This window comes from Eutrigla gurnardus (assembly GCF_963514095.1).
Source record: "Eutrigla gurnardus genome assembly, chromosome: 22".
In the NCBI taxonomy this organism is placed as follows: domain Eukaryota; kingdom Metazoa; phylum Chordata; class Actinopteri; order Perciformes; family Triglidae; genus Eutrigla; species Eutrigla gurnardus.
In genome coordinates this window covers 11,947,893-11,963,858 of record NC_139933.1, presented here as the reverse complement: position 1 = coordinate 11,963,858, position 15,966 = coordinate 11,947,893, and the positions used below count along the sequence as shown (strand labels likewise).

The window sequence follows — 15,966 nt, the reverse complement described above, 5'->3', positions numbered from 1 at the left end:
TGGCAGCGACTGAAGAAAGAGCTGAGCCGAGAGTGAGCATGTGTTTGCAAGAGTCACTGACAGTTTGGCTGATTCCAGGGACCTGCTGCTCTGGGGACGAGAGCGAGAGAGTGAGTGTGTGTGTCTGATAGAGAGAGAGAGAGAGTAGAGAGGGAGTGTGTGCGTGTGTGTATGTGCAAATATGTACACAAACAAGTGACGGGTTAGTAGACTGAGAGTGAGTGCAATGAGGGTGTAGAAAACACACACACACACACACACACACACACACACACACTGAAGCAGAAGTCCTTGGGAGCAGGAAGAGGTGGAGACAGTGCACTTCTTCTTGCCACAACAGATCTGAATGAAACCACATCCAGCTGTGTGTGTGTGTGTGTGTGTGTGTGTGTGTGTGTGTGTGTGTGTGTGCATGTACAGCTGCAGGTCCAAGTCCAGTTTTCATTCATGCATGTGTGTCTTGTTAGCCTTCCTCCCGTTGTCTGCGTGTGCAGATTTGCAGGTGTAAAACAGTGTCCGCGCCGAGCGTGTGACTCGCCTCGACACCCGAGAGCCCAGGAGGCGTGGAGATGACAGAAGGGACCTCGTCTCCTCCTCATTAAGTGGAGTCTACTTTCACTCCATCAAATCTTCTTTCCTCATCCCATCCCCCACGCTTCATGTCATCCCCGCTTCGCAGGATTTATCCTCTTTGCTCCTCTGCTTTTCTACCTCTCTCCTTCCTTCTCTTCACCTTTCCCTCTCCTCTCCTTCTCGTGCCCTTTTCGCCAGAGACGTCCAGTTTGCTTTGCTCCGGGCGAAAAATTCCAAGCTGCACTTTCCTTCCTGCTGTGGTTCCCACACATGAATCCCTCTCTTTTTCTCCCCGCCACGCTGATCTACGGAGGGACGCAAGCTCAGAAAAAAATGGCAGTGCTGGGGGAAAAAAATCGCATCTTCTTGCACAACTTCAAATGAGAGAACATGCAGAGAAAAATAACACCTCCCCTCTTTCACAGGCCGCCTTTTCTTTGCTCTCTCCCTCTCTGATTCCTGTGAAAATATACAGTGTATAAATTACTGCCGCTGCTTGTTGCCCATTACGGCTCCTAAAGCCCTAAGCAGCTTTATACTGAAGCAATGAAGATCTCACAGGGCATTTCCCAGCCTGCATCTGTGCTGTTGTTACTGTGGTATTTTAGAAAATCTGTCGTCTGTTTGTGTGTGTGTGTGTGTGTGTGTGTGTGTGTGTGTGTGTGTGTGTGTGTGTGTGTCTGGCAAATTTACGCCTGACTGTCTGGGAGTTGTCCTCCAGGGTGTTTTACCCGCTCTGAAGAGAGAACAGGCTGAGAGAAGTCTTTGCTGATGTTGGAAATTAGTGAAAGGAATCTTTAACCATTCAGACACATTGTGAAGGAGCTTCTGTTTTGCCTCCATACACACACACACAGAAACACACACACACACACACACACACAGAAACACACACACACACACACAGTCGAAGTGGGTGACTGCCTTCTTTTTCACACCGACAAAAACAAAAAGAGACACTTTTTGTTGTTGTTTTGACCCGAATGCATTATGTAAAAAAATATCTGCTTTAAGACCAGCAGGAGCCACATTTTTCACAGCTCAATGAGATTTCCTTTTTGAATTTCTTTCAGTTCTTCATGGTCTCTTGAAGCTGTATTTTTCACTCGACTTCCGCTGCGAAACACCCCCCCCCCCCACAAACCGACAACAAATGGAGAAATATATAAATATGTTTTGTTCTTTTATTCCATTGCACAAAAAAAAATAATACTTTACAGCGTTATCACTTTCTGTCAAACTATCTGCTGTCTCAGCAGACGGACGATTTTTCTGAAAACGCAACACATTTTAGTTATGCAGCGTTGCCTTGTGCCTGAGGGGCAACAGTGTAATCTAGATGACTTGCCCTGTTTGTCTCAGCTGTGTCTGTTTGTATTCAACAAACTGGAGAAAGAGCTCTGTGCTCGCTTCCTCCCCCACTAAAACATCCAGACCGGTGCCTAAAATAACCCTTTTTGTGGGGGGGGGGGGATGAGCAGGTGAGCACATGCAAAGAAGTTGCAAAATTGAATACGGAAGGAAAACAAGTGAAAATAGGACATTGAGTCTTGCGTCACCAATTTGTGCAACCTGCATGAACTTCAGTGCAGGGTTGGGTTGAGATAAAGGGTTGTGATGGCTCAGATGTCTGTCTGTCTCAAATATCAGGACATTTCACACTGCTGATAAAAGAAATACAACAATAGGTGTACACAATACACCGGGAACATGAATAGCTCAGATTTTACAGCGGTGGTCCACCATTTTTTCAGTTTAAGATTAGAAACAGCTCATTTGGCCGTGTTAGAAGAAGAAGTTGTTATATGTTTTGTAGTAACTTCCAGGGTTTTTCACTGAAAATGATAGATATTTCAGATTCTGGTTCAGAAAACGATTCGCTTAAAAGCAACATAGAGGCATTTCTGACATTCTTCCTTCAACCAACATAAAGCAGTCGGACGATCGATGGAAGTCTTTATCACTTTCTGTCTGACCTTGCAGCGGTCAGTCCATATAAATCGGAAACTACAGGAATGCACAAAAGGAATAAAGCAGCACAACACTCAGTACATAGAGAGATCAGCAGAAGGAGGATGAGGGAAGAAATGCGTGCAAACACTAAAAAAAATGCATTTTTCCCCATTAAATGTATCTAAAATAGAATGGCACCATTCCTCCATTTCTTCTTGTATCCGTCTTCAATTATCCCTCCCATCAATTTAATTTTTCTGGAGAACTTCAGCTCTACAGCCACAACCGGGACGAAAGGAAGTGGAACTGTGCCCTGACATTCCTGCAGGATTGATTGAGTTTTTTATAGTAGTGTGTGCTGACCAGTATTTTTATGCTGCCCGCTGGATGTCCACAAACCCAGACAATAAACATTCCCACTAAAGAAATAATACATTGAGAATAAAAACGCCAATCAGTCATTACAGCAGCGGAGAGCCGAGCACTTCGAAAATGAAAGAGACCATGTAACTTTTGCTGAACCACTTCGAGAGGTCAAAATGATAAAATGGAGTTGCACAAGAAGTCATCGTCATAAAGTCACCAAACTGACTTGCTTCATCTAGCTATAGTTTGCTAACATTAGCCACAACAAGCTAAGAAATTTGCATTTGTTTCTGCATAACAGATTAAAGGAATAGCTAACGAGAATTTCCCATCAGTTTAATGTCCAAAGTTTACAAAATCTACTAAACTGGCACTCTTTGCGGAGCAACTTCACAGTGATGACAATTGAGTCTAGTCTGACACATAACCCCCCATAAAACCACATATTGTAAGACTCAAACCAGCAAGATATACTGGCTAGCTGTTTCACCCTGTTTTCAGTCTTTGTGCTAAGCTAGGCTAATTGGCTGCAGCCTCTCGCTTCATATATAAGAGTGGCATCGGTCCTCTGATCCAAACTATTTATTGACATTGATTTGTTCATTTGTTCTTTTTTGGCGTTATTTTTGAACAACAGAGAAGAGCAATGAAATAGTTAGATGAATATTTGTTATTGCAGTCAACAGAGCGTAAAGATCAGGTATTTATAAAGCGAGCAGCAGTGGGAGGAGAGAAAGGAAAGAACCCAGTAATCAGTCACCTGCAGGACCAGAGTCTGACGGGGGGCGAGAGCAGCCAATCAACAGTGATCACTGTCATCAAACAGATGTCTCCTCTTGTGACACGAAGCTGCCGTCTGGCTGAAGTCGTCACACAGATACTGATGCAGAGGGATGATGGTTGGACGGGAGTGTGTGCATGCATGGAGGGAAGGAAAGAAGTCGACTGAGACGAGAACGACAAGTGTTTCCACTCGTGGGCTGCGGATTGTGTGATCTGCAGGTTACCATGGGTTGTTGAGGTCGCTCGTGGTCGTTCTCTGCTGGGCTGGTGGGCGAAGCTAAAGTGGATGACAGGAGACAACATTAGTTAATGTGTGTGTGTGTGTGTGTGTGTGTGTCTGCCTGGGTGTGGTTGCTGAGAAAGCACAGCTAATCGCTTATTTTGGCAAGTTCTGAGTAATAGGCAGACAGTGAAAGGAAAGTGTAGGAAATATCTTGGAGACACACACACACACACACACACACACACACACACGCACAAATCTTGAGCATTTCTTTTCTCAATCTGGCTCGTGTCTCTGGAGCAGAACATTGCCCGAATGTTCCCGAGCCGAGCTCCAGACTTCAGTGGAGGAGAATGTGAAGAATGCTCCGACCCTTCTCCTCACAATGTGGCAAAATTGGACATGATTTAATCAGAGTATCAGGTTTAATTAGCTTGGAAGGCCATTCTGACCTTTTCCTTTCTGCAGCAGCGGCTACATACTACCCGTACACATGTGGAGAGGGATTCTGACAAAAGTGGCAATTACTGGAAGGGACATTCCCAGTGCAGAGCCGAATGTGACTGGAGATGGCCTGGGTCAGGGAGAGTCCATCTGTGTGTGTGTGTGTGTGTGTGTGTGTGTGTGTGTGTGTGTGTGTGGCACTTCGAAAACACCTGTTTGCACTAAAGTGATTACCTTCAGAACAGCATTCCTCTTGTGAAGTTTGACCCCTGTTGGTGGGGCCAAGTACTCGACTTTTGACCTCGCCGAGCTCCGTTTCGTGTCTTTCAATCCTCGCCTCCGTGTCTCCTGTCAGTTTCTTTTGTGACTTCCTACGGATTTCAGAACCCAAAAATGAATCGCTCTTGACCGACGGGAACTGGCTGCAAACACAAAGCTGTTTACTTAAGATTAGACAGGTTTCCCAATTTTGTTCATGTCACTGAACTAGACGGGATCATGGTCTGTGCTGCATGTTGTTAGATTTGATTTAAACCAGAACTGTTGCTGTTCTTGAGTACTTGTGTGCACCTTCAGCGTGTGTGTGTGTGTGTGTGTGTGTGTGTGTGTGTTTGTGTGTGCGTGTGTGTGTGTGTTCGTGTGTGTGTGTGTGCATTTTAGGACTTTCTTGCGTAAATCAAAAGTAAAACTGATTAGAATTTCAACATATGAAATTTTACAATTATTCACTGTTTAAAGGACATTTCAATGGTTCAAGACTTTTCTGGCAAAAAAAAAGAGATTTTGAAAGTGAATGCGTGGCAACCTCTCTGTTGAAAACACACACATGGAGTTGAAAATTTGGGATGTTTACACTTGCTAATGCATTGTTTAAACATGTGGTACTGCTTGGCTAGAAACTGGACAATGCAAAGCCAAAACCAGACAAGTCTACAGCCATGCTAATGCTAATGCCAGGATGCTAACTTGCTCACAATGACTGAATACTAAAGTGTTGATGTTAAGTAGTTTCTCATATTGGGATGCTTACGTTTGCTAATTAACACTAAACTAAAGTATAGCTGATGCTGATGGGAATGTCATTAGTTCTGCAAGTATTTGATGGACATTGCACAATGGTCAACCAATCAGAGTCCACAAAGAATGTGACAGACGGAGAACGATTGGATAAACAACTTAATTTACTTTTAGACCACAAATGTATGTATCTAAGCTTGTGTTGACTGTTTTTTCTTAAATGAAATGAATTGATGGTTCATGTTGCCCAACATGTGACAGAAATACAGTCAAGCACACAGCAGAGGCCTGGGCCAAGCCAGAGTTTATGACCTTTAACCAAACTGAAGTTTCTATTAAAGACTCGGACATCTGTGGAAACAACGAGAGAAGTTTCTTTTAGAGGAAGCAGTGTTCATGGTGTGTTCCCTCTATATTAGATTTGGCACAAAAACCATTCGATGTTGCCATCATTACTTGTTTGGACACTTCCTCTACACTCTATTATGTGTTGGCAACATTTTTTATGATAAAAAGCCCCAAAAAGCTGCCATGTTTACACACGTCATCCTCAAAATGTGGATTTTCTGATCCAATATGCTTCATGCAGTCATTTTTAGCATTTATGGCCTCAGCTATGGAAGAGTTAGCACAGGGAGCGACACAGAGTCGATCCGTTAACCCCCAGTGGGTTCAACAAAGTTAGCCACTGTTACATTTTGATCAAAATTAGGAATAATTTGTCTCATGTATTGAAATATAATTTGGTCATGGATGCACTGCCATTCCTGAGCTCCACCCTTTTATTGGACATATTATTTGAGATATACAACATGGATGAGCTCATGAGCCTCACCTCTGGTAAGTAGCCGGATCTCTGATATTCCACATGACTCCCTGCCAGAAAGAACCCACATGATCCCCTTCCTTTGTCCACAGTCCAGAAGAGCCGTCAGCTGAGGCTGTGAGGACGAACAATCGCTCGGCCACCTCAAGGACTTCCACGCTTACCAATGCTCTCTCATGAGCCTTCCAACACCGAAGCAGAGGAGGCCGCTCACAGACTGGCTGTGGGGAAGGAGAACACCTCAGGTACATATACAGGGGGAATATACAGTACAGTACACACTTGATCTTTTATTTATTTTAACCACCACCACACACACACACACACACACACACACACATGCTCACCTCCTGTTGGATAGCCAGTGCATAGTGACAGATGTCCCATATCTGAAGCCAGCCAGTTGTGTCTCCAGTGACCAGGATGGTGTTTTTGGGCTGATCTGAGCTCAGGCTCAGCACACGCTCACCTGGCTGCTCTGGAGCATAGAACTGGCCTTGAATGAGGAATGAAACTGAATTTTACATCGTTTTTCAAACAGAAAGAAAAAACAAGAAAAATCAAGATTCATTGAAATGTTTACAATATTCTCCAGGTTTGGGAAAGTGAATGACGGTTGTTAGATTTTGGGCCAGTTTCCAGCATACCAATGCCTTAATTACTTCTGAGACAAACTGCTACCCTTACATGTTATGTCACACATCACAGTATTACTCTCAAATTCCTCTATGCTAGAAAAAACGCATGGACAGATACACACACAAATGCACACCGGCTCGCTCACACACACCCATGCATGCTCGTGCACACATATGCAGCGGTCACAGTGCATGGATCCCAAACCACTAAACACAGACGGGATCTGGAAAGAGACATAGTTGTGGACGGCCTGGAATGGTACAGGCGGGAGTCCAAGCCCACAGTTCAGCCTGAATGTCTCTGACTGCACTGGCTGTTTGCAAATCCATCTTTAAAACTGACAGCTGCTTGTCAATTGCTTATTCGGTTTGGTGCTTTTCGAACTCCCTCGTACTGAGAGTTTAATTCCAGATTCAAGTCTTTGTACTTCTGCATGTAGTTCTTCTAAATTATACTCTTTGCAGAGTGCTTGAAGTGGGAAAAAAAAAAAAAAGTTGGGTGCATCAGCTGGTATCAGTGATACCGATACGAGGAGATAGTGGTCCCTCCCCCTAGAAAAATAGAAGGATTTTGCACAGTCTAAAAGATTCTCCCCCAATACACAGGGTTTTTCTTATAATCTCCATAACCCAAGTTGTGGAAATCCATTGTGTCTATAGTGATGTAAAAGTGCTCCATGGACAAAAAAAGTGCATCCTTAGCTCTCTTCTCTCACCAAAAGTGTGCGTTTGTCCAGTGATGCTCCAAAAGCAGAGACTTCCAGCCTGCGACGAGACCAGGACACCTCTGTTTCTCAACTTCCTGTCTCTGGCCCGATGCTGCAGGAACAAGAGGCCGTCCACGGGGGGCATCACTCTTCATGCACACAGGGAAGAAAAACAACAATGGATACCACACAGAACCCCACTAAACACCACCTTGTTTTAGGAGTTACAAACAAACAAGTTTGGTCTGGTTTAATCACTAACAATGAGTTGTATTTCATAAGCATTATATGTTTTTAATGTGGTACAACATATTCCTCTGAAGTGTATGGTGTAGGAGTATAATGTAGCATAAAATGGAGATACTCAAGTAAAGTACAAGTACCCTCAAACATGTACTAAGTGCATCCCTGCTTTTCTCACCCTCCCCGTGTCGGCCCCAGAAGGTGAAGCACTGGTCCTTGTGTCTCCAGCCTCCATATAATGACCTCGCCGTCATGGCTCGCCGTGGCAACGACCCCCAGAGCGTGGCACTGACACACAGCTACGATGTCTGATTTGTGGACACCGCTGGACTTCCAGGACATGTCTGCCCTCACATAAAAATCCTGTATAAAGTTAATACACAGATGAACATATATGAAAAGAAAAGTTTTTTTTTTTCTTGGTAATGATACAAAAAAGGAAATATTTATGGGTAATATTCAGTTTGAAAATGAGAAGTTGTAGCAGTTTTGTGCTAAAAACGACCATGTTTGTCTTCAGGCTCCACTGTTTGCCTGAGCGTGTCCCACTCCAACAGTTTACAAAAACTCTGCAATAACAAAAGCAGCTCTATTTCCTTCTCTGTTTACAGATTTTTGTTTACACCCCTGGGCTTACAGCTATGAGGTCAGCAGTGATTCAGGGGATTGAGCTGGTCGGCCTTTAAACACCAGTTGTCAGATTGAACTCCGCCTTCTTCTGTTCTCCTCCGTGTCGAAGTCTCGCTGAGCGAGACGCGGAAGTTCCTCCCCGGGCGCTTTATAGCAGCCCACTGCTCGTTGTTAGGAAGGGGTTAAACGCAGAGGTCAAATTTCACAGAGTTCAGTTCAAATCTGGAAGCTCAGCATGGTGGATGTCAGACACGTCTTGCCTGGTACAGATGTCTTTGATCCCACTAGGTGCTTGTGGAAATGTAATTTACGTCATTCGCTGATATCATTTACTCGTAAAGAAACAGACATTTTTCTTTAAGCCTCCCAATGTTTTCTCAAAAACCTGGCTCTACTTACTTAGGGGGGGGGGGGGGGGGCTTTACAATGAGAAACGTTATGAATGGGAAAAAAAGAAGATGGAGAATTTGCTAGAGACGCATGAATACTGAATGTTACTACTGTGGTGACGGGTTAAATCTAACCACAGAGCAGATGGTAGCTTAAGGTTGAGAGGTAAAATAAGAAATGCATTTCCACGACTTTGGGCTCACGTTGCAGTTCATGCTGGTGTTTATACTGGCAACCATTCCTCTTTATTTCTTGAGACCAGTGTGTAGGTGGACGTGTTGAATAAACATTTCATAAAAAGACGTAATATATCACATATTTCTCTAGTCATGGGAATTAATCAAATACAGTTTGTGCTACAATTGCAGGAAATATGTTTCTGAGCTGAACAAACTGTTTTAAGTCTCTACCAGATTAGTCACTATGGTGGCAGCTGTTTGTGTGGGAGTCATCATCCACCACTCAACATCTGGGGACAAATTTGTGGATAACTAAAAAAGTGCGAAGGCTGAGACAAAGCTTTTTAGACGGAGTGTGAGTGTAGAGGGAGGGTGTGGTACGCAACAAAATCAACAGAATCAACGTCGGGTTTAAATGGCATGGTTTAATGCCTCGCTGTGTTGCAGTGATGCACAGGTGGATCACTGTTAATCATAGTTGCCATAGTTACTCTATGTGAAACTGCTGTTTATCATCAACTTGAAACACAAATCATTTTACCTTGGCAGCTGCAATGTTGTACTGAGCGATCCGCTGGCTCCACCCAACAGACAACAGCTGGTTGCCGTGGAGACATGTCAACCCGGTGACCTCGGATTGGGTGACGGGCTCCAGTTTGTGCAAGTTGAGGCCATTTAGTAAGTTCCACACCTGTAGGGGGAGTCGTTTTCTCATTAACTCTCGTTCCAACACTCTCATACATGGGAAATTAATATGTACAGTATTTTTTCAGCAGTATTTTCATCCAAACTGATAGTGAGAAGTGGTATTTAACCTTTATTGTGCCATTGCGAGCCCCAGTGATCAGCCTCCTGTGGGAGGAGTCTAGTGCCATGCAGGTGAGCTCATCCTCTCCGTGAGCGTTCTGGATCTGAAGCCTCCTCCTCCCCGTCTCCACGTCCCACAGGGACACAGATGAGTCGACATGTCCGGTCACCAGCTGTCTCAGAGCGGGGTTGTACAGAGCGCAGGAGAGGGCAGGACCACTCTGAGCGTTCGCTCCACTTTCTCTTCCTGCGTCAGTCAACCACCCGCCCCCTCCTCTCCTCGTTTCAACCAGGTTAAAGAGTGCCAGGTAATCTTTGCATCCCACCACTAGATGTGCCCCTGTCTGCTCAGGAAGAGGTGGGCTCAGCAACAGGAAGGGGAAGTTGCCATGTGCTGGGATTCGCCCTGGCTGCTGGCAGGGGAACTGCAGGCAGATGGTTTTCAGACAGTGATGGCTGGAAATGTCCCAAATCCTCAGCTCCTGACAACAAGGAACAACATTTCAATAAACAAGCTCTGTCAAATATGACTCATACGATAAACAATACAAATACAAATTTTAAGCTACATCTTTAATGACTCACAGCATCTCTGGAGTAGCTGAAGATCTGCCCGACAGGTTGGTAGATCGAAACATCCAACACAGCGGTGCAGTGACCCAGCAGCGTCGCTACGGGACGCGTGGTCACAAATCGAGTCCACAGTCTGACGGCTCGGTCACACCCTCCCGTGACCATCAACTGCAGGGATGCGCTGTAGTCAAAACATTTAGCTCCCTGCAGTGAGACAAAAAAAAGTCCAAGATGGTATAAAGAATATGCTGCTTTGAAATAATGACACAAGTCAAGTCGGCTGGTGTCATTATTTTGAACTGGGGAGTTTTTAAAGGTGGCTTTATTGTTAAAATGTCCAGACAGTTAATTGGAGTATAAAATTAGTGTGCGTGTTCCAAGAAAAAAAAAGCCATTGTGAATAACAGGAAGTATCACCACCCAGTTTAATAAGGCTTTGTGTAACATGCATTACTTCTCCTCTCCACAGGCAGCAGTGTTGTCTGCCTCTGCATGCTGGGCAGGAGGCAACTTTAGCAATAACTTGACTCACATCTCATATTGTTTTGGGGGATAATTCACCAAAAGAGTTTGGCACGCAATGACATCCATTGATTTATAAACAAGTTTGAGGGGAAAGTTTATTTTCTTTTAGGTCAGGGTCACCCAGACCAGAGTGCTGTAACCTCCATCTGGCCTCGAGCCACATCAAAAGTGGATAAGGACATAAATCATTACACACATTGTGCTGTCAATCAGTTACCTGCTTAAATTTCCAAATGTAAGGCTCCTGCTTCAGTGTCACACTTGTAAACACAACAGAGGTGGTGTCGCTTTCCGATGACGTCATGATGACATTGGCGCTGGGCTCAAACATCACTCTGTTGATTGGTTCCTGGTGGATGTTGGGGATGTGACGGTAGGAGACCACGTTGCTGTGTTCACTGAGGTCCTTTTGTCAGGATGGAAAACAATGAAATGTTTGTAAAACTTGGAGTGTAATGAATGAGCGACCTTCACTGCTGACTGCTACACTGGTTCTACTGGTGCCAAGCTTACTGGGAAATAGATCCTTTGTGGGCCATTCTCTTTCTTTGCCGGGGACTTGAAAAGACCTTTAGATGGATTCAGGAAGCGCATGAGGTGGACTCCTCCTTTTTCATCTCCCAGTAGCAGCAGAGAGGGTTGCTCTGGACACTTGGAGGGAAAACCCACATAGATTCAAACAGTGATTTCATTGCTTTCAGGGTTGATTTGTCTCAAAGGAATGGTGGTCCTACCTGGACATCATGCCAGTAACAAAGAGCAGTCGGGACGCTGCGAAACCCTCGGAGCAACGATGACAGAAAGAGTTATTACGGTATTTAGATTTAGATTTAGATTTTCACCTCAGTCTGGTACAATTTGGCACATAATAAGCAATCAAGTATACCAAACAGGTGTACGTCCTCAAATATATTGCTCGTGGAGACACTGACAAAGCGCAAGTCCCGGCAGTCAGTTGCTATGGCAACCATGTGGACGTTGCCCATAGAAACGGCATCAGTGGTCCAACCTCTGAATCTCCTCGTGTGGGCCACTTCCTCTGTTGGGTCTCCAGCGAGCTGGATTGTGGAAGATTAAATATAGAAAATGAATGTGAGTGTGTGTGTGTGTGTGTGTGTGTGTGTGTGTGTGTGTGTGTGTGTGTGTGTGTGTGTGTGTGTGTGTGTGTGTGTGTGTGTGTGTTGTACTTCCATGTGGATGTAAAAGTATGACCATGATGTCACTCACCCCGAGACTTTTGAGGATGTGTAGGCTGCTGTTCCAGACGGTGATCTGACCTCCCTTACTGACACTGATGTAGCGGAGAGGAGGAGGGTGAGAGACAGCAACCACACGCACTGTCGGCTCCCGCTGCACAGGAATGAGTACAAATCATATAAAAATGATTACTTCTACATATATAGAAACTGGAAAATAAACCCCAATTTGGAGCAATAAGATGATTCAGCCTTAATTGTAGCATTAGCACCTTTAATCATTTGTCCAAAAACAACTAAACAAAAACTGTTAATTGTGTAAAAGTTGATTTAATATCAATATTATGAATTTGTTAAATACATTAATAGGTCAAATATGTATCGTCACAGAGGGGCAGAAGAAGAGCTAATCCATACACAGCTAGCTAACATGTTCGCTAATAATTTGACATTTTTCGATTGAACTCCTGTTTCTGCTCACCTGGCCAATGTAGCCAATGTTCACTTTCGTTTTTGGATTTGTTTTGGTCCATTTTGAGGACAACATTTGACACTTTCAACGCATAATTATAGCATAGCATAATTGCTATCTTCGTCTGGGCGGCAGTTAGCATTCTGGCTGGCACGTTGGTTAAAGACCAACTGACACCCAGTAAACTGTTACCGGTTCGTCACTTTGTCCCACAAATTAAACGTAAGTGTCATTTAATTCAATTGTGGCTGTTTAGGGCTACGTTTAGCGTACGACTACTTTGTTTTATTTCATTTATGTGCAGCTAATGGCTAATAGAAAATGTTTTGGGATTTTGCTATTAGCTAGCTTGCATCTGCAGCCCCACAGAGGCGAGGTTACTCAAAACTCTGCTTCTCTTTCAGTGTTTGAACATCGGAACATCCTACGAAGATGCATAACTCCTTCTCATCTCGTGTTTCGACCTTGTTGTGAGAGCAGTGTGTGATCCGAGGCTGGGAGTCCAGCAGAGCTGCTCTGGGGATGGAGGCCCGCTCCCTCTCGGTGTATTCCAGAAGCAGGTAGGAACAAAGCTGCTGCCACTCCACCTGCCTGGCACAGCTGACATCCACCTGGATATGAAACAGTTAGACTCTCAGCTGCCCTGCATCATCTATCCATCCATCCATCCATTTTCTACCGCTTATCCTGTATTTAGGGTCGCGGGGGGCCGGAGCCGATCCCAGCTGTCATTGGGCGAAGGCGGGGTACACCCTGGACAGGACGCCAGTCTATCACAGGGCTGACATGTAGAGACAAACAACCATTCACGCTCACATTCACACCTACGGGCAATTTAGAGTCATCAATGAACCTATCCCCATCCTGCATGTCTTTGGACTGTGGGAGGAAGCCGGAGAACCCGGAGAGAACCCACGCTAACACGGGGAGAACATGCAAACTCCACACAGAAGGAACCCGGGGCCGACCCGGGAATCGAACCCAGGACCCTCTTGCTGTGAGGTGAGAGTGCTACCCACTACACCACCGTGCAGCCCTGCATCATCTATGTCATCCCAAAATGTCTTTTTTTTTAGGTACATTGAGTTCATGCTGTGTGTCATGTGATATACTGTGGAATGTCCTGGTATGTGTGTGTGCTTTTTTAGGCAGAGGTGTCCAGGTCCAGTCCTGGAGGGCCGGAGTCCTGCATGTGTCCTGCAAGCTTCACCTGCTTCAAAAGTTCATCCAAAAATATCAACAAAAAAAAAATAAAATAAAATAACTCAAAAGTTTTTTCCTTAAAAACAGGTCAACAATATGAAAAATGTATCTACTGTATATTGTTCAATAATTCAGCAAAATCTTCTCGAAAACACGTTCCAAACTTTAAAAAATCAATCAAATTCTATGTTTTTTTTTCAATAAAATTAAATAAAAAAGGAATCTGCAAAAAATAAATATTAAATATGAAAATTCATCAACAATCTGAAAAAAAACATGTTACAAAAACTGTATCAAATATGTTTAACATTTCAACAACAAAAACATTTCTATGAACAATAATTAAAAATGTACCGACTGGGGAGGAACAAAAACCTGCGGGACTCCGGCCCTCCAGGACTCAGTTTGAACATCTCTGATGTAAAGCATTTTTATTTTTCTCCTCACCTCACCAAAGAACCTCTCAGCCCATGTATCCTCGACGTCAGGACCGATCACAGACCTCAGAACCTCACGGAACTCTTCAAACTTCATTCCACGCTCTTCATTTCCTCTGTTCCTTCCACTCCTTACTCTTGGCCTGCTTTCTTGTATCTGTGCTCCGGCTTGTGGACAGCTAAATGCGTTTCTCAGGAGCTGCAGGTGCTCCGGGGTCAGTTTCTCTGCAGGACTGACTCCACAGTCTGAGTTACTGCAGCGATAATTATTTAAAGGAAAATGTAAATTAATTGATCCACTTACTGACTTCTTGTGGTTCAAAACACAGATATAAATAATTAGTTGAAGTTAAGACAGTGTGGCTGGGCAGGACTGGAGTCAACTTAAACCAAAGATTGATAAATCAAGAACAATCAGTTGTTTTAGCATCACTTATTTTAGATTTTGTTCCTGAATTTGTTGATTCCATCCGTTCTGAATGAACGCAGCACTCCCAAGTGGCAGCACTGGGACAACACACTGCTGAAAGGTAAAAATCACATCATGAAGTCTAATATGGTGATTATTCATCCGAGTAATAGGAATATGGGTAGATTGAAATGTGCACTTGGAAATGTTGCAAATGGGGAATACCCCCCCGTGTTAGGTTTGGGGGGGACATGTTTCAAACATCAAAGTGGTCTTCACCACCAGCAGCTCCTGTGTGGGCCTGTTGCTCAGGGAGACTACAAGCTGGAACAATAAGTCACATGCCTCAGCATTGTGAGCTCTTTTCCAGCTCATGCATGAGTGGTCCTTTACATCTCACACATTTCTCACCAATGCTAGAGGAACCGTAAAATAATTAAGTAACAAAAGTGCATCAGTTTCCTGAAAAAGGGGGTGAAAGAGTCTGTGAAGCTCTGTGGAAAAGAAATCCTTGTCGGCGTCTGAGTGGATCAAATATGTGAATCTGAACCAGATGCAAACATCTTCATAAAGGACTTGATATTACTTTTTGTAATGTTATGGAAGGACGGATGTGTGGGTGGATGGTGACGGTTGTAAACCAGCATATCTTTTTCACAATAACATTTTTTGTTTTTGTTTACAGCAAGAGATTTGAGATGATAAAATGCAACAAGATATGAACTGATATCACATTAGGATCATAGATAGCAATTAATATCACATGCAAAAAACAAACAAATATAAATAATATTTATCAAGATCAGATTAAGAGGAACAAACCAAAGAAAACTCACCAAAACCTGCTGTGTGGTATTTCTTTGTCATATAGCACCCATGGATTTTTCTTCTTCCTTAAAGTATCCATATTGATAACCTGTACCTCACTGTTTCAACGCCTCTTTAAATGACTCCAAACAGCAGACTGCTCCGTCTTCTCCCCTTGAATTTTAAATCCAGATTAAATCTATCAGTGTTTGAAGTCCTTTAAATCCTCATTCGGGTGGAAGATGCAGCAACCACAAGTGCTGAAGCCAATCTGAGATCCTCACCAAGCAGGGCCTTTGTTTCCATCCCTCCCTCTGTCTGATTTGCTCAAACAAAGCTTCTTGTCTCCAGACAGGGAAGGAATGTCCAGGTCCACGGATCAATGAGTCATCCGTCACAAGTGTTTGAGCGCTCCGAGAGGGGAAAGTCAACACATCACGGGTGAGAACACCGTGGTGAGTTTCCGAAATAGCTGCAAGTCCGCTGGGGGTAACAGCACCACAAACCCTCGGTGGATTAATCATTCAAAGAGGCAGAGTTAGTCAGCACCCAGCAGAGTTCATAT

At 44.0% G+C, this 15,966-nt stretch overlaps 1 protein-coding gene across 9 annotated transcripts; it reads right to left on the bottom strand.

The window, feature by feature from the left end:
* Positions 1-8: 8 nt before the first annotated feature.
* On the bottom strand, positions 9-15,597 carry LOC311008372 (cilia- and flagella-associated protein 337). Of its 9 annotated transcripts, none has more exons than XM_084002016.1 (19): positions 15,431-15,597; positions 14,196-14,439; positions 13,010-13,156; positions 12,105-12,227; positions 11,764-11,935; positions 11,612-11,658; positions 11,391-11,528; positions 11,095-11,283; positions 10,365-10,556; positions 9,788-10,261; positions 9,514-9,663; positions 7,952-8,136; positions 7,540-7,679; positions 6,533-6,681; positions 6,195-6,406; positions 4,577-4,713; positions 3,900-3,952; positions 3,653-3,772; positions 9-85 (listed from the first exon to the last, which is right to left on the bottom strand). In XM_084002016.1, exons 1-18 carry the CDS (start codon positions 15,499-15,501, stop codon positions 3,692-3,694), a joined length of 2,904 nt encoding a protein of 967 aa, XP_083858142.1. In that variant the 5' UTR covers positions 15,502-15,597; the 3' UTR covers positions 9-85; positions 3,653-3,691. The 9 variants fall into 9 exon arrangements, 6 of the variants coding, with proteins under 6 accessions (XP_083858142.1, XP_083858141.1, XP_083858140.1 ...); XM_084002015.1 differs by having other exon boundaries at positions 28-90; XM_084002014.1 differs by lacking the exon at positions 9-85 and adding an exon at positions 113-1,032.
* Between the last annotated feature and the right edge of the window lie 369 nt (positions 15,598-15,966).

Bases quoted from the DNA above. Each gene is read 5' to 3' on its own strand.
- LOC311008372 (XM_084002011.1), bottom strand. From the start codon at position 15,501: ATGGATACTTTAAGGAAGAAGAAAAATCCATGGGTGCTATATGACAAA. The intron at 12,228-13,009 runs GTCGAAACACGA...ATTCCTGTGCAG, and splicing joins CACACTGCTCTCACAACAAG to CGGGAGCCGACAGTGCGTGT. The intron at 7,680-7,951 runs GTGAGAAAAGCA...GTGTGCATGAAG, and splicing joins CTGGGGCCGACACGGGGAGG to AGTGATGCCCCCCGTGGACG.